Source organism: Hippopotamus amphibius, chromosome 3 (genome assembly GCF_030028045.1).
Source record: "Hippopotamus amphibius kiboko isolate mHipAmp2 chromosome 3, mHipAmp2.hap2, whole genome shotgun sequence".
Classification (NCBI taxonomy): domain Eukaryota; kingdom Metazoa; phylum Chordata; class Mammalia; order Artiodactyla; family Hippopotamidae; genus Hippopotamus; species Hippopotamus amphibius.
In genome coordinates, this window is record NC_080188.1 from 195,323,765 (window position 1) to 195,348,064 (window position 24,300).

Genomic DNA, 24,300 nt, shown 5'->3' on the forward strand with positions numbered 1-24,300 from the left:
ATTTTATTCTTCAGAACCTGACTTTTGCACGTAGTGTGAGATAGTTTCTATTTTATTTTCCCATACAGGTACCTACCTAAATGTCCTAGCACTCTGTACCGAATAGTTCACTTATGCCTTGCTGATCTTCTGTGCCACCTCTGTCCTGTACCAAGTTTCCACATACATGTAAAGCTGTTGATGCGTTTTCTGTTCTGTTCAAATAACTATTAGTCTATCACTTCTCTGACTCCCCACTGTCTAAAATGCATTAGTTTTACGATCTGCCTGCATATCTGATTAGGATGGCCCCACCCACATCTCTTTTCAGAATTGTCTTTGGTAGTCTGTTCATTTCTCTTCCATGTAAAATAATTCCAGTTAAAATGATTGCTTTTTCCCCCAATGATTCCATTTTAAGATCTGCTTTTCATGTTCAATTAAAAACCCCTGTTGGTTTGTATAATGGGAAATGCATTGAACATGGGGATCAATTTAAGAATTTATATTGCCATAATATGGAGTCTCTATTCATAATATTTCTTCAGTGGTTTCTGGTTTTTTTAATCTCTTTCCACAAAGTTTTACAATTTACCCAAGTATGGTCTAGCACAGCTTTCCTTATATTCATCCCTAGATACTTTATATTTTTGATGCATTATAAATCTAGCTCTTAAAATTTTATCTTCTAATTGTAACTTATGCATAAAAATTATAAAGTTGATTTTTAACATTGATTTTGATCTCCAGTAATCCAGTTAAATTTTCTCATTCATCCTCATAATGAAACAAAACTTTTTACTGTTTTCTTTCTTTTTATTGTTGTTTTCTAAGACAATTTTATAATATTTTGTTTCTGTCCTTCCAAAATTTTTTTTAATTAATTAATTTATTTTTGGCTGCATTGGGTCTTCATTGCTGCATGCAGGCTGTCTCTAGTTGTGGTAGGCAGGAACTACTCTTCATTGTGCTGTGAGGGCTTCTCAGTGCGTTGGCTTCTCTTGTTGCAGAGCACGGGCTCTGGGCAGCTGGGCTTTAGTAGTTGCAGCATGCAGACTCAGTAGTTGTGGCACACAGGCTTAGTTGCTCTGTGGCATGTGGAATCTTCCTGGACCAGGGCTTGAACCCATGTCCCCTGCATTGGCAGGCGGATTCTTAACCACTGTGCCACCAGGGAAGTCCTGTCTTTCCAAAATTGACAATTTTTCTTTTCCTTTTTTGTTTTAATGCTGATAAGGGCTTTCACTATAGTGTTGATAAAAGTGGTAATAGCAAATATCTTTTTCTTATTTCACATCTTAAAGGAGGTTCATCTAAAGTTTAGCCATTTACTATAATGTTTGCTATAGATTTCTACAGCTACATTTAAACACTTTTAGGAAGTTATGTTCTAAGCCCAAACGCATACTATTTTAGGAGTATTAAAGCTTCCCAGTAAACAAAACTTTTTATCATTATGTAGTATCCCTTTGTATTCTAACTTTTTTTGCCTAGAGTTTATTTCATCTGTTGTTTATATAACTATAGCAGCTTTCTCTTGGTTAGAATTTGTTTGATATATACTTTTTAATCTTTTCTCTTTCAACATTTTTGCACTAATATTTTAGGTTTCTTTTAAGCAGCATATAGATTTAAAAATTCATTCTATTAATTTTCATCTTTTAACTGGAATGCCAGTTCACTTCTATTTGATGATTACTAATATAGTTGTGTTTATTTTTATAATTTTATAATTCTTATGCATCATTTTTTATCCACTTCTTTCTCTTATTACTCTATTTTGGATTGATTTTTTTCCTTATGCCTTTTTTTTTTTGTTTTCAAAATTATGTGCTATATTTGATTCTCTTTGTGGTTATTTTTGAAAATTAGTAAGCATATTTAAGTAATCAAGATTATTTCATAGCTTTTTCCTTCTCCCAAACAATACAAGATTATTGAACTCTTCAATTATGCTTATTTCTCTCCTGGATAACATCCTACTATTGACCATTGTGTTAGCTTTATTTAATAGTGTTTTTTAATTTCATTAATTAGACATTAGTATCATAATTTCACATAATTGGTCTTTGTTTAGCTTTACTTCCTCACAGATTTGCAAGCTTCATTGCTTATGTTCTCTGCTCACATCTCCAGTCTTTCTGCAGTATGTTATCATGGAGTTCCTTACTACGTTTCTATCAATGATAAATAGTTTGAGTTTCTGTCTGAAAAAACATTTATTTCACGCTTATTCTCTGGTTGCTTTGATGTACAACACTAACTTGACAGGGATTTCATCACAACTATTTTAAAACAATTAGGCTGTTACCATCAGGTTGCTGATTTCAAGTCACGTTGGTCTAGTTTAATTCCTGAGAGGACAGTCTGACTTTTCTTTCTGGCCATTTTTAAGATCTCTTTGTTTCAATGTTCTGTACATTCACCATGATGTTCATTAGTGCCTTTTTGTCTATCCTGTTTGGGAGCTATTGTACTTTTTGAATCAGAGAACTTCTGTTTTCTCAGTTATAGGAAAAAAATCTTATTGCTCTTTCCCATCATTTATAATATATTACCCACTTCTGGGAATCCAATTAGACATGTGATAGACCTTCTAATTCTATCTTTCTTCTGTCTTCTATGTCTCTTTACCCTTATTTCAAATCTCCCATCTCTTGATCTTCCTGTGTTTTAATTTGGGAAATAGTATGTGTGTGAATGTGTGTGTGTATGGAAAAACTTGAATGAACTCTTTGGCCAACCCAATATATATATGTCGGGTTGCGTGTGTGTGTGTATATATATATATACATATATATATATATATATACACATGTGTATATGTGCATACATATGCATACATACATGCATTCTCATTCTAGTTAACTAACATATGTATGTTATATATTCTCATTCTAATTAACTAATTCTCACTTCAGTGGTGTTTAATCTGCTCTTTACCCACTCATTGAGTTTTTTTTTTAAGGACTTTTATTGAGATATAATTGACATACAATGAACTGCATATATTTAAAGTGTACAATTTGATTTTTTTTTTCTTATTGGTAATGTATATATGGCAATCCCAGTCTCCTAGTTCATCCCACCCCATCCCTCCCTCTTTTCCCCTTTGGTATCCATATGTTTGTCCTCTATATCTGTGTCTCTATTTCTGTCTTGCAAACCGGTTGATCTGTACTATTTTTCTACATTCCGCATATATGCATTAATATATGATATTTGTTTTTCTCTTTCTGACTCACTTCACTCTGGATGACAGTCTCTAGGTCCATCCATGTCTCTACAAATGTCCCAATTTCGTTCCTTTTTATGCTGAGTAATATACCATTGTATATATGTACCACATCTTCTTTATCCATTCATCCACTGATGGACATTTAGGTTGCTTCCATGACCTGGCTATTGTAAATAGTGCTGCAATGAACACTGGGGTACAAGTGTCTTCCTGAATTATGGTGTTCTCTGAGTATATGCCCAATAGTGGGATTGCTGGGTCATATGGTAACTCTATTTGTAGTTTTGCAAGGAACCTCCATACTGTTCTCCATAGTGGCTGTATCAATTTACATTCCTGCCAGCAGTGCAAGAGCGTTCCTTTTTCTCCACACCCTCTCCAGCATTTACTGTTTGTAGATTTTCTGATGATGCCCATTCTAACTGCTGTGAGGTGATACCTCATTGTAGTTTTGATTTGCATTTCTCTAATAATTAGTGAGTTTGAGCAGCTTTTCATGTGCCTCTTGGCCATCTGTATGTTTTCTTTGGAGAAATGCCTATTTAGGTCTTCTGCCCATTTTTTGATTGGGTTGTTTGTTTTTTTGATATTAAGCTGGATGAACTGTTTATATATTTTGGAGATTAATCCTTTGTCTGTTGATTCGTTTGCAAATATTTTCTCCCATTCTGAGGGTTGTCTTTCGTCTTATTTGTAGTTTCCTTTGCTGTGCAGAAGCTTTTAAGTCATTGAGTTTTTAACATTAGCTATTCTGTTTTTCATTTGTGAATTTCCATTTAGTTGTCATACCAATCTGTCTTGCTTTTTAAACCTCTACTGTTGCTTCTGTTTCATGTTTTCAATTCTAATTTTTATTTCTTTAAATATTTAGGCCTTTATTTTGTACTCTCCAACCAATAATTCTGTCATTGGAAGTTATGGTTGTCAGATTGTACTGTTTGTTTTGTGTGTTGCCCGCAATGCCTTGATTCCTCCTGTGCTTTGTAATTTGGGGTTGGGAAATCATGGTCAGAAGACTTTTTCCGTAGGAATCCTGTGGGGCCAGGGTATTTCTTTCTTTTTGCTTCTGTAAAGCAAGCAGGGGTTCTACCAACTTAGGACAAATTCTTGTTCTTGTCCTGACTTGGATTTTACAGGACTAAGTAGGTCTAGTGGACTGAATTGTACTCCCCACCAAATTCATCTGTCTAAGTCCTAACCCCCAGTGTGGCTGTACTTGTAATAGGGCCTTCAGAGAAGTATTAGGGTTAACTGAGGTCATACAGGGGGGGCCCTAATCCAACAGGACTGGTGTTTTTGCAAGAAGAGGGAGAGACCCCAAGGTTGTGTGCACACAGAGGGAAGACCATGTGAAAAAACAGCTGGGAGAAAGTCATCTGCAAGCCAAGGGGAGAGGTCTCAGGAGGAACCACACTTGACAAGACCTTGATTTGGATTTCCAGACTTCAGATTGTAAGAAAACAGATTTCTGTCGGTTAAGCTATCCAGTCTGTGGCATTTCGTTGTGGCCGCCCTAGCAGACTAACGTAGTAGGGAATAAAACTTTAACCTCTAACTCATGTGTGCGGAGACCTCTCTTTACAAATTTTCCAGTGAGTCCAGGCAGAGACAGAAAGGAACCCTGCCTTCTCTCACTCCTGGTGGGCAGATTTGTTTTATAGACCAGCCGTTCACCAAGGGCAGGGCTCTGACAAGGTCAAGTGCTGCCCTCACTAAGGGAACAGCTCTCTGAGTGTCTCAACTCGAGGATCTTGGCTCAAACGATTCATCAGACACAAGCCAATGACTCCATCAGCCACTAAAACTCAAGTACCAAGACTGACAAATTCTCCAGGACGACAGTAGTGTCAGAGACAAATTACCGCCCTGACGTTTAGCTCGGTTTTCAGTTTTTGATACCTAGATTTTTCCTACCTTTACAGGCTTAACTGTGCATTTTAAAATGTGATTGTTTTATTTTTCCATTTAGGTTTTTGTAAGGGTTATCTTTAAGGCTATCCACTGTGCCACATGCCTGGAAACTGAGGTCCCAATAGTCTTGTTATAAGAGTAAGAAAACCTTTCCCAGGAGCCTTCCTGCAGAATTTCCCTCATGTCTCATTGGTAGGAGTTCTGTAAATCAATCAATGCAGGAAGAATGGGGTTTCCCAGGTTGACTTGGACTGGTCAGAATTTAGCTGAGGGCCCCGTGGGGGAGTGACAGACAATGAAACATATTTGGGGAACTGTTGTGGAGACAAAATAGCATGCCTGCAACACGGATAATTTAGGGGACGTTGGGTAAATTAGTCTGACTAGTAACAGAATGTTTGACCTAGAGAGTAACAGAACATAAGACTAGAAAGCTATTTCAGGGGTCAAAGTGTGGGAGTACCAAAAATGCCTGGCTAATGAGTTCATATTTTATCCTGCATGTAAAATTTTGACATTGAGGATTTTTGAACCAGAAGAGGACAATTAAAATGGTGTGTTAGTACTGTTGTTTTGACAACAGCGTTAAGAATGAGTTAGAGGGGGGAACAGAATAGAGGCAGGAATTATAATTTAGGTGTCTATTGCAGTACTTAGGCATAAAATGATGACCACCCAAACCAGGTGAGATTTCAGTAGGAATTCAAAGAAAGAGACATGCATTGTGAGAGAAGAATGAATGAAATGTGGTTACTGAATTGGACATAGGATAAATTAGGGGGGAAAAGGCAAAGCGTTAGTTTACTTAAATAAATATATTTGACACTGTGAAAAAGACTTGAGTCAGATTATAGGGTTCCCGCTGCAGCTCTGCCATTTCCTGGGTGGTAACTTTGGAGAAATCACTTAGAATCGTTCATCCTCAGTTCCGTCATTTGTAGAGAAATGGATATGATTACATATTTTCTATCTTAAAATGTTGTGCAATTTAAATGAAATAGCGTTTCTCAGTATATGTTGAGAATTATATTGATATAAGACTATAGATGTTTATTAGGGCATCTCTACCATAAACAATGATTTAGGTGAGGTATTTCAACAGAAACTAGTAGATGTCACTCTATTTTTTAATGTTATAGCTCAATGTTGGGAAAAAGGACACAATTATTTATGTCTTAAGAAAGTATGAAGAGGGAAGGGGTAGAGGGAAAAATCAGAGATGGCAAGGACAGAGTTGGATACCTTTCCATTCAGGTAAGGCGATACGGCTAATGGATGAAGTGGAAGGTGGTTCAGTACCTTTTGGTGAATTATCAGTTCAAAATAGTGGTGCAGAGGGAGACTGAATTCCAGGATCACTACTTGAAGGAGAGCTGACTGACCAGAAACATCCCCAATGGGTTTTGCATGAGTAAGAAAAACTTTCATTGTAGAAATTCATTCAGATCTTGGCATTGTTCCTTATAGCAGTTAGCTAGCTTTGGCTGAAACTTGGGGGTTAAGCGAGTGTTCCAGTTAACCACTGATGATACAAGTTACCCCAATACCTACCGACTTAAACCAACAGACATTTTATCTGTCATGAACCCACGAGCAGCAAATTGGTCAGGCTTTTTCTGGTCTCCCCAGAAATCACTGCTGAGGCCATATCCCTCTGACAGATTGAGCAGGGCTGGACTAAGGTGGCCCTGTTCACACGTCTGGCGGTGGGTGTCAGCAGGGCCGCCTCAGTTCCCCTCCTCGAGGCCTCTGCTGAAGCCTGGTGCCGGCTTGTTCATGTACAGCACTGCCTCATGATTCCAGCGACGTCTAAGAGGGGAGTGCACCCGTGCTTTACAAACAGCGGTTAGTGTCGCATTTGCGAAGGTCCCGATAGCCTAAGCAAGTAGCATAACCAAGTTCCAATTTAAGTGGGAAAGGGAAACCTCAACTCCTGATGAGAGTAGATGCAAAAATCCCAATGCAAGGGATGAAACGTTTGAAGGAGGAAATACGATTTTACGTGGATCCGGAATGATGCAAAAACATTTTATCAGGCTTAAAATGACAACAGTTTACTCTCTGACAGTTTGGGGGACCGGAAGGCAAAATCCAGCAGGGCTGCCTTCCCTCTGGGCGCTGCAGGGGAGTTTCTTCCTTGCCTTGCCCGGCTTCCTGGGCTTCTGGCCACATCCCTCCAGTCTCTGCCTACGCTGTCGTGTCACTATGTCCTCTGTCTGTCAGTTACAAGGACACTTGTCACCAGATTTAGCACCCCCACCTCAGATAATCCAGGATGATCTCCTCATCTCAAAATCCTTAGTTTAGTTACATCTGGAAAGACCCTTTTCCCAAAATGAATAACAATAGGTTCCAGAGATCAGAGTGTGGACATATATTATGAGGGGCCACCACTAGGCCACTACAGGTCTAAGTACCAATTAAAACAGAGATTGTGAAATTGGATTTTAAAAAAGACCCAACTATATGACGTCTAAAAGAAACACATTTTAAATATAAAAACACAAATAAACTAAAGGGATAGGAAAAGCTATACCATGACAACACTTACCAAAAGAAAGTTGGAGTGGTTATGTTAATATCAGACAAAGCAGATTTCAGAACAGAAGAAAATATCAAAAGTAAAGAGGGACATTATATACTGATAACAGGGTCAATTCCAGGGGACATAACAATCCTGTGTGTTTATGCTCCTAAGAACAGAGCTTCAAAGTACATGAAGCAACAGCTGAACAAATTGTAAGCACAGACGAATCCAAAACGATTTGCAACAATGCTATCGAAACACGTCATCAAGAAATACCATCCAATTGGGGACGTCACTGGCGGTGCAGTGGTTAGGACTCCTCGCTTCCAATGCAGGGGCTCGGGTTTCATCCCTGGTGGGGGAACTAAGATCCCACATGCAGGGCGGCCAATAAATAAATAAATAATAAAAATAAAATGTTTTAAAAATTCTGATGAACATTAAAAAAAGAAAAGAAATACCATCAGATAGAGCAATCGGTGGTGATGACATCCTTACAAAATTACTCAAATACGACTGTTCACACAGCAAGTGCACAGTTTAGCTGCGCGTGGAAGATCCACGTTCCTCAGGACTCCACGGATGCCCCAATTTGACACCTGCAGGAAGCCTAGAAGGCTTGTGTGCTGTGCTGACCACCGAGGCACATGCCCCTTGCCCACCACGGGGAGGGTACTAACATGGATCATACTCGGCAGACTAGTCAGACTCATCAATGTCGTGGGTGTTTGACCCGAAACTCAGTGAGCCTTTCATTGAAGTCATGGAACAGTGGGCATGCCTTTCTCCCTCAGGCTGCAGCAAGAGTGCAGAGAACAAGGCTCTGGTGTGTATGTTGTATTTACAACCTGAACTGAGATCTCTTTGCTGTTAGTATGTGGGAAATCCTGCAAAACAGTGGCTGCCCGTGTAATTTTAAAAGCACATCACTAATTCATTTATCATAATAAGGTACAAATGGAATCACAGTCTTGCTAGCTCTTTGGAAATGTTTTTTTTTTTTTTGGAAATACACTGTTAATATTGAGTATTCACAGGAGTAGGTTTCATTTCGAATACTTGCATCACAAAGGAGCTAGAAGTAATTAGTCTGGATAGTTTATGTGACAGTGATTGTGTGCATGTAGTTTGTAATTGGAATGATTGTTCAGGGTTAACAAGGCTGCACTTCACTGTCAACATACACTGACTTCATTTGAAATGCAGCCCATATACTGCACTTATCATTAAGTCAATGACTATTTGGGGGGACTTACTAAATAGATTGCCAGATAAAATCACAGTTACCTCATTATCTTAGAATATTGTCTCTCAGAACAATAGACGGAGATCAACTGATGTGTTGACAAAGCCAATACTGATTCTTAATCATAAAATCTTAGAGGAAAGTATGTTTGTATCATTTTTTTACTGTGCGACTCAGATGTGGAATTTTGTTGCCATTATGCATTCATCTATTAATTTCAACAAGTTTTTTTTTTAGCATTTCCTGTGTATGCTGGGGATACAAAGATAATTAAGACAATCTTTTGTCCATAAAGACCTCACAAGCTGCCAAAAAAAAGCCCTCATAAACGCAAATCCATACAGTAAGAAAGTGCAAAGGTAGAGGCACGCTTTGGGTCTTATGGGAGCATGGAGGTGGTGCGCGCAGCCCAGCCTGCAGGGGAGGCAATGAGCAAGGTGAGCAGTCAGGGAGGGCTTCATACAGGAGGGGACATAGAGGCCCAGGTTTAGGGACAGGTATAACTCCACCACTCCAAGGAGATGAGGGATATCTTTGTCAAAATAAAAATCAGGCGCAAAGTATGAACAATCCATCTCCAGCACTTAGCAGAGGGCCCTGATACAGAAAAAGTCCTCGTTATTTGTTATTTACATCAATGAGCCGTTCTGTTCTAGCTGTAGCCGTGGGGAAAGAAATGATAACAAACTGAACTACAATAAATGATAGCCGCAAAGTAGGACGGGTTTCAGACATAGAGAAGTGACATGGGTAGGACTTGGTGATCACCTGGGTGGGGAGATGTGGGGAAAAAAAATCTCTGAATTAGCTGTGCTTTTTTTTTTTTTTAATATTTACTTATTATTTAGGCTGTGCTGAGTCTTAGTGGCAGCATGCAGGCTTCTTAGTCGCCATGCATGTGGGATCTTAGTTTCCCGAGTAGGGATCAAACCGAGAGACCCCCTGCACTGCACACGCGGAGTCTTACCCACTGGATCACCAGGGAAGTCCCTAGCTGTGCTTTTAAAGGAGAAAATAAACGGGGCAGTAGAATTTGGAAGGGAATGATGATGAAGTCCATTCTGAGTTTGGGGGTATTTGTAAGTGTATCTGTACAGCAGGCGGGTGGAGAGTAGTTGTTGAGACCTCACGAGCGTGGACCCTGAGCGGAGATCTGGGAGCGGTGAGTATATAGGTAACAGATTAAAAACGTAAGCATAGATAAAATCACGGGAGTACGCAGTGTGCAGTGAGAAGGGCTGAGGGCTGCTGATCGTCTGCTTTCAAAGCAGTCAGGTAAGCACTGTACGGGTGCCCAGAATGTAACCATCAAGCCACGCCTGCGGCCGCACCTTGGCAGTGGGGGAAGAAGCCGGTCTACTGCTCAATAGAGAATGACTGCGAGGGTGGAGGAGGACCTGAAATGGCTAGATTCCCTCATGTCAGGCAGCACACCCGCAGCTCTTCCGTCCAGGGAGACAAAAATAAAACAGAAAGACAGGAGCCGCGCGCTCGGGGCAGGCAGAGCGGGTGGGCGAGCATCCCTCGTGAAGGCAGCCGAGATTCGCTGGGCTGGCAAATAGAAATGGTGATAATTGCCCAAAAATTTTCCAATACCAGCCCTGTGAAACAAGTGTGCTATGGGATGTCCGATGAAATGAAATAAAGATTCCCTATGGGCAACCTTAGGGGCGTGTAGCATTTGCTCTCAATCATAAGAATTGAGAGTGAAATGAGCTCTGCGTGGAGCACGACATGTCAGAACACGCCGTCCGGCTATTTGAAAGGCATCAAATACATAAATCAGTGTCCAAAAACAACGGTGCCAAACAGCCAGTGTCCCAAGCAGACGCCTGTGGGTGGCTCTGTGACTCTAGCACCCATTTGCCCACTAACAGTACAATACATTCATAATTTGTTAAAAGATAACACAGATAACACGTCAATCAGAGGCAGCTTTTCTAGGCTTAGATCAGACAATTTGATAATGTACGCATCTGCCCTGATTGTAGGTAAAATGGTCCAATGATATTTGATGAATACAATTTAACACCACCTCAGAGTTAGTACCTTTACCACCTAGTTTTACAAGTATTTATTTGCAATTATTAATATATAGTAAATATTTTCAAATTCACATCATCATGTAAAGAATGTTAATTTTAGCATTTCATATGAAATGTTTGTCCACTAGCTAGGGATTATGTATTTCAGAATGAACGACCAAGGACTCATTCGCCCATTTGAAAAGTCTTTATTCACTAAGTGTCGTTTTAATATGTACACAACCACAGGTTGGGGTGTGCAGAAACAAAGGTGAAAACAGCATATTTCCTACTATCTTGTTTATGATCTGTTGCGAAAACAATGCCCCCCAAATTACTACATATAGAAAGCTAAAATGGAGCGAATAATTGTGGGAGATCAAAGGAAGGACATCTAGAAGGGAATGAGAGGAACAAGGAAAAATGTTTTAAACAAAAGCAATTAATACTAAATGCTAAAAGGATTGGGTGGGTTGGAGGAATTTATTTCACCTTTGCAAGTCACACTGCAGTGGACATTTGCTAATTGTGCCGCCAGCATCAGTGCAGGCCATTCTCAGGCTGGGTCTGGGGTTCACGAGGCAGTTCCCGAGACAGGCCCAGACTGCCTTCAGCACAACCTGTGCTCAGGAAGATTGGTTCAGGAACAGACACAAGATGAAGAGATGGCTATCAGGACTTCTGGGGGCAAAAAGGCTTCTTCTCGTACAGGAGCTTCATAACACAACTCTCTCTTCAGTGGGACAAGGATGAGAAACCTACGAGCTGTTTGTAGCCATCTTTCACCCATGAGAAAAGACCTGCCTGAAAAGGCCATCAGCACTGAAGAGGCAGGGCTGGGGACCAGCCTGAGGCCTGGCTGTGGCACTGAGCCTGGGTCAAGTCCTGCCTATCCCTTTTACTGTCACCAGACAAAGCCGGGTGATCCACATCCTGCAACCTAGAGAGGCCTAATGTAATGATTTAGAAATTAATAAATATGATAGAAATTAATAGAAATGAAATCTAGGGAAACACACCTCTCTGAACCTCCTTCCTCTTCCTCCAAGTAACAAACATGTTCAACATCAACATGAACACCACAGATGAAAGGAAAGAGTATAAAAGATATGCCACATCATGTAACATGCAGAGATGTGGCACAAAACTCTTTCTAAAGCAAACCTGGGCATAAATGCTTGATAAATAACGCAGGGACAGCATTTACCATTCTAAGGTAGAACATCACGCCCCCACTTTCATACAGGTCTGTCTACTGTGAGCACAGAGAATCTGAGAAGAAATGAAGACACGCTAGAATAAGGTAAGGGTAAAGATCCAAGGAGGCTCTTTCAAACAAGAGACATAGTGAATGAAAGTTACTTGATATGCCATGACACTGACTCCCAAGTGTCAAGATTAGACAAAAACTGAAGGGGGCAGATAATCTATTCAAAGTCTAAATGACACTCTAATTAAATTACCAAATCTGTTTGGAAATGATTTGTACTAAAATTTTTATCAACTCTTAACTATACAGATTTCCAGCTCTGATTACATTTAAAGATATATAAGAATGCACACACAGGTAACATGTGAATAGTACAAAATAGCTTTTTTTTTTTTAATGTTTATTTATTTGGCTGCGCCAGGACTTAGTTGCGGCATGCAGGATCTTTAGGGATCTAGTTCCCTGATGAGGGACTGAACCTGGCCCCCTGCATTGGGGGCATGGAGTTTTAACCACTGGACTACCAGGGAAGTCCCACAAAACAGCTTTCTGAGCCTAAATGCCCAAAGGCCTTATTAACTAATGGATGATTTTTAAACCTGGGGATGGAGTAGATAAGGAAAGGTTCTGGTTAATTCACGATCTGTTTTACCGAGCAATCTGAAAGCTATTTCTACATTTTTTTTAACATTTCCAAGTACCGTTTCTAAATTTTAAAATAATTATAGATTCACAAGAAGTTGCAAGGATAGTACAGCAGGGACTTCCCTGGTGGCACAGTGGTTAAGAATCTGCCTGACAACGCAGGAGACATGGGTTCCAGCCCTGGTCTGGGAAGATCCCACATGCGGCAGAGCAACTAAGCCCCTGCACCACAATTACTGAAGCCCATGAGCCTAGAGCCCGTGCTCCACAGCAAGAGAAGTCACCGCAATCAGAATCCTGTGCACCACTATGAAGAGTAGTCCCCACTTGCCACAACTAGAGAAAGCCCACAAGCAGCAACAAAGACCCAACGCAGCCAGAAAAGAAAGAAAGAAACTACAAGATAATAAACATTAAAAAAGAGAGAAAAAAAAAAAGATAATACAGCAGGTCCCCTGCACCCAGTTTCCCCCATGGATTACATCTTATACACTTATAACAAAATATCAAAGCCAGGAATGTGACACTGGAAGAAAGTACTCTAGTTCTACCTCTACACACGTGTAGACTTCTGACGTGATCAGAACACAGAACTATTCCATTATCACAAAGATCTCCCTTGCTCTTAGCCTCTTTGTATTCACACCTGGCCCCTTAACCCCCAAATCAAAAGTTTCACAAACTAATATTTACTCTACCTAGATGACTATTTATTTCCTATTTGAACCTGGTCTAGTCTATTTCATTCCTGCAAAATTAGGTCTGCACGCTTTGAATTAATGTCACGAACTATTAACATATCCTCATCCTCAATTTTAACAACGATATAAGCAGTCGGAACTTCCAGACTTATTTATTTGAGAATTTGGTTTGACAAAAAAAAAAACACAAAAAAACGAACACACACACAACTGATTTATGGTGAACTCCTTTTTCTAATCACAGTTGCTCTTTCCACAGCTTTCCCAAGAGTCCCTCCTCAGGCTTCCAGGTTTCGAACTCTTCTCAGGTCACTAAGCGGCCTCCAGAGCCTGACAACTAATTTATTATTCAAACACAAAGGAAACTGATTTGCAAAACAGGATTCCAATTTATTAATTCACTATGAGATTTACAAAGGACCAATAGGGTCGTTTCAAACAGCACCTACCAAGAGAATCCAAATATGATTACAGGGTTGCAAGGTAAATGCAAATGCCAAAAAAGGGGTGGTGCTGGTCCAGGGTCATCCTTCTCCTGTGCCACTCAACAATCTAATCCTGTTCTCAGGGATCAATTCCTGCCCCAGTTCCGCAGAAAGTGAAGAACACTTACAAAACGGTTACTCTTCAAGCCTGAAACACAGGCGAAAGGTGGGAGTCAGGAGTGGTGTTAATTTAATTCTAACACCTGAAATTACCTCCTGGTCTTGTGCTAATTTTTTTAAATTCAATTGTGTGGGTGGTAGCAGGATAACTCTCTCATCTTTCAGATAGGAAATGTAATTTTAGTTTGGATTTTACAAATACTTAGCGACATGAAACCACCGCCTGTTCGTCCTTTCGGCGCTCATTTTAGTCTGGGCCAAAGAACCAGGCCTTTGAGGGCTCCCCTTCCAGCTTCCCTTCTAGCACACATCGCCTGTAAATCCGCAGCCTCTTCTGGATGCGCCCCAGCTGGTTATAAACAAACCTGGAGTATTCTGATCACTTTCGGGCATCTTATCAGTTGTGGCAGTTCGACACGAGAACAAATGTCTACGTGTCATCTCCGGAAACCAATGGAAAACTTAGAATGGAGACCCAGAGAGTGGAAAAGACGTGTTCTTCCCCGTCCGCGCTTCTTGTGGGAGCCTCCTCATCCGCCTAAGGTCCACGTATCTCCGGGGAACGCGCGTAGGGCTGCGGAAGGCCGGGGTCCCGGGAGCGGGGTCGGAGGGCGGGGCGGGGATCAGGGTCCTGGGAACTGGTGTTTGGGTCCGGGTCCAAGTCCGAGGGCGGGGTCCGAGGGCGGGGCAGGGACCAGGGGCCTGGGAGCTGGTGTTTGGGTCGGGGTCCGGGTCGGGATCCGGAGGGCTGGGATCAGAGGCCTGGGAGCTGGTGTTTGGGTCCGGGTCCAAGTCCGAGGGCGGGGTCCAAAGGGCGGGACAGGAACCAGGGACCTGGGAGCTGGTGTTTGGGTCGGGGTCCGGGTCGGGATCCGGAGGGCTGGGATCAGAGGCCTGGGAGCTGGTGTTTGGGTCCGGGTACAAGTTGGAGGGCGGGGTCCGGAGGGCGGGGTCCAGAGGGCCGGGCGGGGATCAGGGGCCTGGGAGCTGGTGTTGGGGTCCGGGTCCAAGTCGGAGGGCGGGGTCCGGGTCTGGGTCCGGAGGGCCGGGCTGGGATCAGGGGCCTGGGAGCTGGCGTTTGGGTCCGGGTCCGAGTCGGAGGGCGGGGTCCGGAGGGCGAGGTGCGGGTCCAGAGGGAGGGGTCGGGGGTCCGCGGGCGGGGTCCGAGCCCGGAGGTCAGGGCTGGAGTCCGGGGTCGCCGGGAGAGTCGCGGTCCAGGGGGCCGAGGTCGGGGACTGGGGGTCGGGGCCCGGGGCCGGAGGGCGGGTTACCGGGTGGCGGGCCTAAGGTCGGGGCTGGGGGCCGCGGGGCGGGGCCCGGCCAGGCTCGGCGGGCGCAGTACGGACCGCCCCGCGGCTCCAGCGCCCCGCCTCCCACGGGCGGCGGCCATGGCGGCCTGGCGGGTCCTGGCGGGCGCCGCGCTCGGGAGGCAGCCGCCCGCCGCCCCGCCGCCGGAACCGTCCCCGGCCGGAGCAGTGCTCCGACAGCGCGTCAGCTTCACCCTCTGCGTCGCTTCGCAGGGCGATGGCGGCGGCTCCGGGTCGGACTCGCAGGGCCGGCCGGAAGGAGCGGCGAGGTGTCCGGCGAGCCAAGAGTTAACGGAGGCGGAGCGGAGGATCGCGGAGCTGCACGCCGCCGCCTGCGCGGTGAGGCCCCGCCCCGCCCCGCCCCGCCCCGCCCCGCCCCGCCCCGGACCGCAGCCCGAGGGGCCGCACGCCTGCGCGATGAGGTCCCTCTGCCCCCTGACACCCCGCCCCTCCCAGACCGCAGCCCCAAAGACCATGCGCCAGCGCGGCGAGGCCCCGCCTCCTCGGACGCCCCGCCCCGCCCCGCCCCGCCCCTGGAGCCTTTGGTTGGTGCGCCTGCGCGTTCCCGGCGTGGAGCGTGGTTGCTGGAAGCCGGTGCGGTGCCACCTCGGGTCTCTGACGGCGTGCGCGCTTCCTGCTCAGAACTTTTCGCTTGAAAACTGGCCAGTTTCCTATTCCGGGCAAAGAGTTAACGTGTATCTGTCCTGAATATGAGTGCGACTCCTTGCTGACCAGTGTCCGAGCTGAACTCGGACCCGTCGCCGTCGTGTGTGTGTGCGTGTGTGTGTGTGTGTGTGTGTGTGTGTGTGTGTGTGGTTGGGGGAGGGGTGTCAGGCATTGATGGAGGAGGTAGAGGAGCTGAGAAGTCGCAGGGAAATATGTGTCTGTTTATCTGCAGCGTCAGTTAAACGCTGCCATCCAATGATTTCAATAATGAGACCATAAAAGATGAACTTATTTTTAATTGATTTTAAATTTTGCTACCCTCCTTTCGTCCTTGCCGCCTGTGGGAGCACAGTTGCAAAGGGAACTATAATCGGGTGTTTACATTCCTCCCAATCTTGAGCTGTGCTCTTGGTTTGGGGACCTGACAATTGTGATATTGTTAGCACCAATATCAAAACGTATCACCTCCCTTCACACTTTCTGACGCCTCAGACTACGTACGTTTAAAGGTAGCATATTTATATTTGTATCATCTTGAAAGAGCAAGTGAGTTCTCTGCTAAAGACGCAGAGACGATATGAACGTAGCCTGTCTAATACGCTGCTGGTGCCCAGTACTTGACATGACTAGTGTTATTTGGTCTGGCCTGAGCCAAGGGAGCAGAGAAGAAAACCTTGGAGGTTACCTGAAGTTCACTGCTTTTTCACTGGCAGTTAGTAGGCCCTGAGATCCACTGCCTGACTGATTCATTTGAGTGTTGAAACTGCTGCACAAAGACCTCAGGAAATGATGGGCAGCTTTAATTGTTCTTATTTATACTCTTTTTAAAATAACATGTACTTTGTTCCCATACTTCACTATATAAATGTGAATAGAAGCAAAAAGTGTCATTGTCTATAGAACAAACACCAGTGGCCTGGAAGGACCGGCTCAGTTAGCCCAGGAAAGGCAAGAAACTTTTTCTCATTCAGGGAATCCACACTGTTTCATCAGTGTCAGTATTGCAGGTTAAATGGCTGTTGGTGAGACCATGAGCAAACCCGGTAACAAGCTTGTTTTTGTTTTTCCCTCTTCCACACCTGCAAGCAGGTAGCTCTCTTACCTGTGCTCCCCTGCATCACTGGACACCTTGTTCTCCAGTCAGACTGTCAGAACTCTTGTCCCACCTTTGTCTGTTGCCACCATTACCTGAGGCTCATTTACTGAGGATAAACTAAGTTTGTGTGGCAGCCAACAAAGTTTCCTCATCGACTTGGAAAGCAGGAGAGCAACCCAGGCCCAGGAGCAATCTGTTAGGCTTCCAGGTTCCAGGTAATTTGCCCTCAGAAGACCCCCAGCTATGAAAAGTAGAAGTCTGCTAACAGAGTTCCTGGCCTTCTTCCAAGCCTTGCAACAGGAACTTTGTAGAGGTCTCGACAATTGGTCATTCTAAAGTAGCGTTTAGTGCCGCTGGTTTCGTGTAATCTGCTTCTGTGGCCCCAAAGGATTCGGGAGGCCCTGTAGACTGGCCTTGGGACTTGATTGCAGGATTTCTGCTGCCCTGGGCTCACTTTGCTGGAATGCCTTAGCGGAGGCCTAGACGCGATCTCTAGTTGTCCTTTTGCTCCATGCTTTATTCATGAAGCATAGTTGATTGAAAGCTGAGCCCGAACAAAATAGCCATTAAGGAAGACACTCTGAAGAAGTAGTTTGTGGCACACACAAAAATACATGCTAGAAGACATTTAAGTGTCACGTGTATTATAATCAAAGTTTCTATGTAAAACTGGTGCAGAGTTACTGTGTGCTAAAAGGGTTACAGAAAAAGCCCAAGAGAAAGTTCCCTTCAAAATCTCAAGGCTAATAATATCACCCACATGGCCCAAAGCCGCAGAAGAGGTTGCGTTATTTACTTTGTCTTCACACAACGTACTTGAGACACCTTTTTAAAATCATGTTTGAATGTAGGTAGAGTATGCTTCCTTGACATCTGAACTGCTGTAGTAAAAAAGTTGCTTTTGATCAAACTTATGAAGCAGAGTGCTAATATGTTAAAACAATACTTTTATTTTGCTTAAAAATGGCACAACACCCCCAAAAAACAGTGCAAAATGTGCAGTGGAGTAGCACATGATGAAGGTACGGAAAAGTGTTCAATAATAGTGAAGGTAGTGCTTTTCTGTAAGGACCGTTGGTTTTGATTAGCACCTTTTCTGTAAGTTTAAATCATTACCCAGGTATTTTAAGTACTGAAATTGCAACTGCAACTTCTGAGTGAAAGTTCATTTTCAGCCTCTTAAGCTCTTAAAGTCATTAAATCACCTTTTATTAAACTTGTTACTTAGAAACTGAATGAAAAATACCTGAACAGTGGCTGCATCATTATTGGGTATAGAGGAGTTCTTGTTTTTCCATCAACTTCTCATTTTTCTCAAACTATATTTTCTCCGTATGTCACATAAAGTTGGGTTGTGTATAATGTTGGAATGCATTTAGTCCTTAATTGCAAGTGCCACGAAAATTGCTGGGAAGAAGTTTAATATTGTTTAAAGAAAATGCCGTATTTTATGAGCAGGAATTATGGTGAGGAGATACATGGATATTGAGATGAATGAATTGCTTGATTTCACTACTCTTCAGGCCAGCCAGCTGAACTATGTGGACCCAGCTACCGGCTACGTGGTGCTCACGCGGCTGGCCCACTTGCAGAGGGGCCAGTGCTGTGGCTCTGCCTGCAGACACGTGAGTACCAACTCCGCAGGACGCAGCAGTTTGCAGTGCTTCTGTGACTTCGTAAATACCTGTTATTTGAAAAACAAGTCAAATAAAAATGCTGAATACACCTGGGGTGCCCTTTTCATGAGCTACTCTAGCCATGGACAGTGAAGTCCTTAGGACCAACACAGGACCTTTACAGTTAATGGAATTTTGTAACATTTCACTGTAAGCATCAGTTCCTTGAAACGCTGTGACTGGAAATTCATGGGAGTTCTTTATTACAAGGAAACTTTTCACGAGGTTTCAAATAAGTTGTGTTCACTAGGCAAGTACAAAGATGGCAGGAAAAGAAATGCGGAATATTGCAAACTAGATCCCAGGAAGCATTTATTTTTCATTTTTAGCTGAATAAATAGATACTCGCCCAACATTGACAGGTGGGATTTTTTTAATGATAATGATTTTCTGCCTCCCTCCCTCCTCCCCCTCCCTCCCCGCCTTCCCTCCTCCTCCTTCTTTTTCTCCTCCTCCTTCTCCATTATTATTATTATCATTATTATTATTATTATCATCATTACTCCCCCTCGCCTCCTCCTTCTTTTCCTTTTCTCTCCCACCATTCTTTCTGTGGTTGTTTTCTACTCTGTCTTTAACCATGAAACTTGCTGCCCCACACTTAGTGCTATATACTTCCTAAAATGTATATTTCAGTGACCATGTATCTCTGTGCTAACTGATTAAGATGGACTGTGTAATCCTTCCCCATTGTGAGCAAAAAATAAATGGGAATGTGTTCTTCACTATAACTTTTTAAAAGCATACTAGTCAGGTAAATTGTTATACGGTTAAGATTATAAACAGACAACCTCTGTTTATAGACAGGCCACTTTGTATGTTTAGGGGCAAGAAGGTGTTATTTCCTCTAACCGACCTACTTTATAATCAAGGAGTTGACACTGAATGCTTGTGTTAACAGCAGCCGCTATTGAAAATTAAGCCGTCACTTTTATGCATCTTCTTACGTGTGCCATTAGCTGCTTCTAATCAAATGCATAAAAGCTTTGCCTGAATTGAGGACAGGAGGATTGTTTAGGGTGAGGTTTTGACAGTAAAATTCTTAAAATTGGAAGGATGCATTTAGGAAGTGAGTCTTGGACCCTAATTAGGACCATTCACCAGATGTTGCTGTCGTTCTCCTCTTAGTCTATAGGAGGTAGATCAAATAATCTGTAGAACAGTATCAGCAGTCTCTTGTTTTCACACGTGTACTTTTTCAAGATGATTGTTAAATAATTCAACAATAACTGGTTTTATTTCTTTTGCAGTGTCCATATGGTCAAGTCAATGTTAAAGATCCATCCAAAAAGAAGCAATTCAATTCATATTTTTATGTTTGATGACAGTTTCATCTCTATTCTCCATCTAATTGAGCCTTATTAAAAAAAACAAATAAAATCTCAATCCAGAATTCTTTTCTGGGCTGTTGGTACTTGAGCACTAGTTTAATCTTAAGTACATATATTAAAAGAACATCAGTAAAATGAAAAAGCTGGCAAACGTTTGTGTGTGGGGCACATTAATAGTTATTTTCCTTTCTTTTAGGTTCATTATCAGACATATGTTGAAGAAAGAAAATAATGACTGTTCCATTAAATAAATAGCAGCAATCGGGTCACATTAGTAGCCCTTGATTTTTTTTTATAGCCTCAGTTCTCCTACTGTCTTCTCCTCGGTGTTGGCAACCCAAGGGAGGTTGCTGGCAAATAGCAGAGTTTTAATACATTCTTCCTTTTATTTATATCTTGAGCTATAAGGAGATTGATATCATGCTATATCGTGCAGCATATGAGTGCCCAAGAAGTGCCTTTCTGCGGCAAGAGATGCTCTCATCTTCCATCTGTTCTCCTAATAAAAACTTTAAATCATTCTGACTTGGGGGTCAGGCCGCTTAAGATGCCTCGATTAAACCATTCTTTTTTCCTCTACCCCACATTTTACTCCTCCATCTCTGATGGCACTTTGCAGGCTAATCTGCCTTAGGATGTTTGATTAGCTTTACACCCATTCCATTCACTGCTGCAAAGACCCTGGGCTTCAGTCCCCAATCCGGGGTTCCGGGTTCCAAGCCCCACAGGGACCACCCTCCCCACATCTCCTTCCCTGCTTCCCTCTGAGGATGGCAGCCCCCAGGAAGCCTTTTCCTTGCAGGGGAAAGCTGATCAGTGAAATGGAAGGCTGGCTTTACCCAGAGCTGACCCTCAGGTTTTTCTCCCAGCAGAATCTGAATGGTTCTCTGACATCTCAGAGGTGGCCCCTAATGAAGGTTTTACCCTAAAGATTTCTAAAAATCTTAAGCAACAAAAAGGGTCTGGTGTCTTCTATATTCAATTAAAAACAAAAGCCCTTCTATACTGTAAAGTGAGTGGAAAGAAGCCCATTAAGTCTCTAATGTGCCACGTGACTTCTGGTGCTCATTTTATGTCAAATATTAAGTTGTTTCCCAAAATTGTTGGCAGTTTTGATGCCCCAGTGTTTCTGATGCTCCTAAACTGTGGTGCCCTCAGCAACACCACCCAGGGCCCTCCTTGGATGCAAAGAGCAGTGTCTGTGGCCTGGTGTTGCCCTCTCCAGGAACTATGTGGAGGACAAGAGAAGGGATCAGCGATGTGACAGAGGACAGAGGACGCAGTCTGTCTTTCCAGAAAGGTTCATGGACTCCTGGGAGCCAATACCCTTTCTATTCTTAGGTCAAGGAGCAGCCACCTAGCTCCATGTGTCCCACCAGATTTGAAGATGAGCGAAGCCATCTTCTGGGTGTGGGCTGGATGGGGCTGTCTTCAGCAGTCCCAAGAGGAAAAAAGAGAAGGAAAGGGAGTGTAGAAGGCCACCTTTCTGGAGAAACAGAGAAGGAGGAAAGCAAGTTCACTTTGAGTTTGCCTCCCTGCCACCCCCCCCCCCCCCCCCCACGACCTGGAAGGGAGTGTTTTGAGAAAGCCCCTTGGCAGATGGGAATAAGGTAAGGGCTCCTCTCTCCTAGCACAAGCTCCTTCCTCCTCCCAGTGCACCTCCTGCAGTGGGGAACCGGCCCAAGAAGGGAGGACCCGGATGTACATCTCAGGAGGCCCCCAACGTGGGACTTCGTGACTCTTCCTGGCCGAACTTCTAGCCATCCTGGCAAAGGCAGCCAAGGAGCCGCCGCTGGGGTGGGGCGGGGCGGGGCGGGGCGGGGCGGGGCGGGGCGGGGAGAGGGACGCTGCTCTTTCCTGCCCCTGGAGCCGGGCGCCGAGGTCCGAAGCTCGCCGCCGCGGTTCCGGGGAGACGCTTGTGAACCACACGTCAGGGGCGGCAGCGGCGGTGCTCCCAGATGAAACGCACTACGCCACATCCATGGGCCTCGCTGCAAGCGCTTCTAGCTATATTGGATTCGCACATTGTAAAGTAAAAAGCCAGGTTTCTTATTGGGTGTGTGTGTGTACACACACGTGTGGATGCCGAGATACAGACTTCCCTGTTCAAGCCAACTCTGGTGCTGTTCTACTGTTAAGGTTTTCGGAGACTCCTGCCGCCGCGAGGCAGGCACATTAAATCAAGGGAAATTGATTTCTAGATTGTTTCTAATACGAAAAAACCCAAAGGAAGCTGGGGGTCTCGTGCGAGGTGTAGCGGGGTGGAGGGTGGGGATGGCTTCCTGCCGCGGTGGTTCTTCCCTCCGTGGGGAAGGCCCTGCCCTGGGCCGTCCTCCCAGCAGGTGGATTCCTCGCACACTGCCCGCTCTTCAAAAGCCACACCGACCCCATCGATTTTGCAGAGCAAGGAAGGGAAGGGCTTTTATATTTTTTTCCGAGTGCAGCTTGGGGCTCCCACACCGGTGTGGGTGTGTTTGGACCAGAAGGGGCCTCGAGAAGGGGGGATGCTCCCCTAGGCGCGTCGCGGGTCTTTGTTCCCCTCAGTGCGAGGTGTCCTCAGGCGACTGTAAGTCTGTCCCGCGCGCCCGCATCCACCGCCAGACGCCAGCGCGGTCTCCAGACAAGCCTGGGGAAGGGACTCCACGACCCGGGGAAAGGCCGTCGTTATGTCGCCTTCCCCTGAGCACTTTGAGGCTTCGCGTCCCCTCCTTGTCCCGAAGGAGCCCCCCCACCCAGCGTGCCAACACCTGCCTTTTCACCTTCTCTACGTTCGAGCAAAGGCTTGAGTTGTGGACGGGACGTCTGCCCACGGTGGAGGATTAAAACTCGATGCTATTTTTTACTCCCTGCAAAAATAACGAGGTACTTCTGGGTGTCAAAACTATCCCCTCCGTCAGGAAAAAAAGAAAGTCACATGTTTAAGTGTGTGTGTGTGTGTGTGTGGTGGGGTGGTTGGCACCCTCCTGCGCGCCTCGGGAGAGCTTAATTTCTGAGAAAAGGCAACTATCTCTTGCCGGGGATGGGTGGTCCCTGGGACGCGCAGCCCACCCAGACCCGCGGGATGCCAGAGCCCCGTGCTGTCTGTTCCTCGCCCCTCCAAACTGTTTCCAGGTTGGGCACAAAACCGCCAGACTCACGGCCCACCCTCTTCCTGAGACCGTGGGTATAAAAGAGAGTACAAACCCGGAATCATGGGCTCAGGGGGGCATTGGAAGACTCCCGGCGATTGCACCTTCCCATCCGAAATTTGTATTCTAAAGTGTGAGCCTCGGTGTGCGCTGCAGTGCGCGCGTGCCTCTGCGTGTGTGTGTGTGTGTGTGTGTGTGCGTGCGCAAAATGCATGTTTTTATCAAATACCTCAACCGGTTCGTGACCTAAAAGGGGGTAAAACTCGCTGCTTTGGACACAGATGAGCGGGAACCCCTGAACGTCTTCGGGTCGTTGTCGCCGTCCGTGCATTCGATGGCCTCGCCAGAGAGCGGAGCTGAACCTGGGAGGCTTATCCCCTCCGTGGCTGGGAAAACGAACCGAGATAGGGGGGATTCTCCAGGAGAGAAAGAGATAAAGAGGACGGGTTGGAAAAGGCGAAGGTCGGGGGTGAGGGGAACTTACAAGGTAAACGAGTAGGACTAGTTGGCTGGTGGGACTGGCTAGTGCAGCCAAGGGTTAGAGTAGAAGGAGGGACTCTCCCGGGGTGCTCTGAGCTACATTCCGGGACTTGGGACGGAAAAAGGAAAACAGAGGGCTTTGATTCGCGGCTCCTGCTGGATCCCTTGAGAGCCCTAAACTGTGTGGCAGAGCTCTGGAGCAGGCGAAGTGGTGGGTCCACCCCTGCACAGCCCCGCGTGCCCCCATCCCGGGCAGTGGTCGCTGGAGGCTGGTGGACGCGCCGGAGCCCCAGCCCCCTGCGCGCTCGGCCCAGGCCCTGCGGAGGAGCCGCCGCTATGGCCTCCGGGGCGGGGGTGGGGGGGCGCGGGGGTGGGAGGAGGGGCAGGTAGGGAGCGCGCCTGCATCACCCGGACCCGCACCCTGGAGCCGCCAATCTCGCTGCTCACACCTCTTCCCCATCCCCGCAGGAGCCTCCCAGTGATCCCCCGCCCCCATCTCTGAGTGCGAGGGGCGCACTGTGTGGGGGAGT

At 45.0% G+C, this 24,300-nt stretch overlaps 2 protein-coding genes across 5 annotated transcripts; one reads left to right on the forward strand and one right to left on the reverse strand.

Moving 5' to 3' along the window:
• Nucleotides 1-13,827: 13,827 nt before the first annotated feature.
• On the reverse strand, nt 13,828-15,476 carry LOC130848869 (uncharacterized). The gene is made up of 3 exons (XM_057727243.1): nt 15,429-15,476; nt 14,847-15,369; nt 13,828-14,786 (listed from the first exon to the last, which is right to left on the reverse strand). Exons 1-3 carry the CDS (start codon nt 15,474-15,476, stop codon nt 14,710-14,712), a joined length of 648 nt encoding a protein of 215 aa, XP_057583226.1. The 3' UTR covers nt 13,828-14,709.
• C3H1orf53 (chromosome 3 C1orf53 homolog) lies at nt 15,224-20,699 on the forward strand. Of its 4 annotated transcripts, none has more exons than XR_009052863.1 (4): nt 15,224-15,732; nt 17,149-17,370; nt 18,679-18,780; nt 20,359-20,378. XR_009052863.1 is itself a non-coding variant. In XM_057729725.1 (3 exons), exons 1-3 carry the CDS (start codon nt 15,475-15,477, stop codon nt 20,392-20,394), a joined length of 396 nt encoding a protein of 131 aa, XP_057585708.1. In that variant the 5' UTR covers nt 15,231-15,474; the 3' UTR covers nt 20,395-20,699. The 4 variants fall into 4 exon arrangements, 2 of the variants coding, with proteins under 2 accessions (XP_057585708.1, XP_057585707.1); XR_009052862.1 differs by lacking the exon at nt 20,359-20,378 and adding an exon at nt 20,082-20,116; XM_057729725.1 differs by lacking the exon at nt 17,149-17,370 and having other exon boundaries at nt 15,231-15,732; nt 20,359-20,699.
• The last annotated feature ends 3,601 nt before the right edge of the window (nt 20,700-24,300 follow it).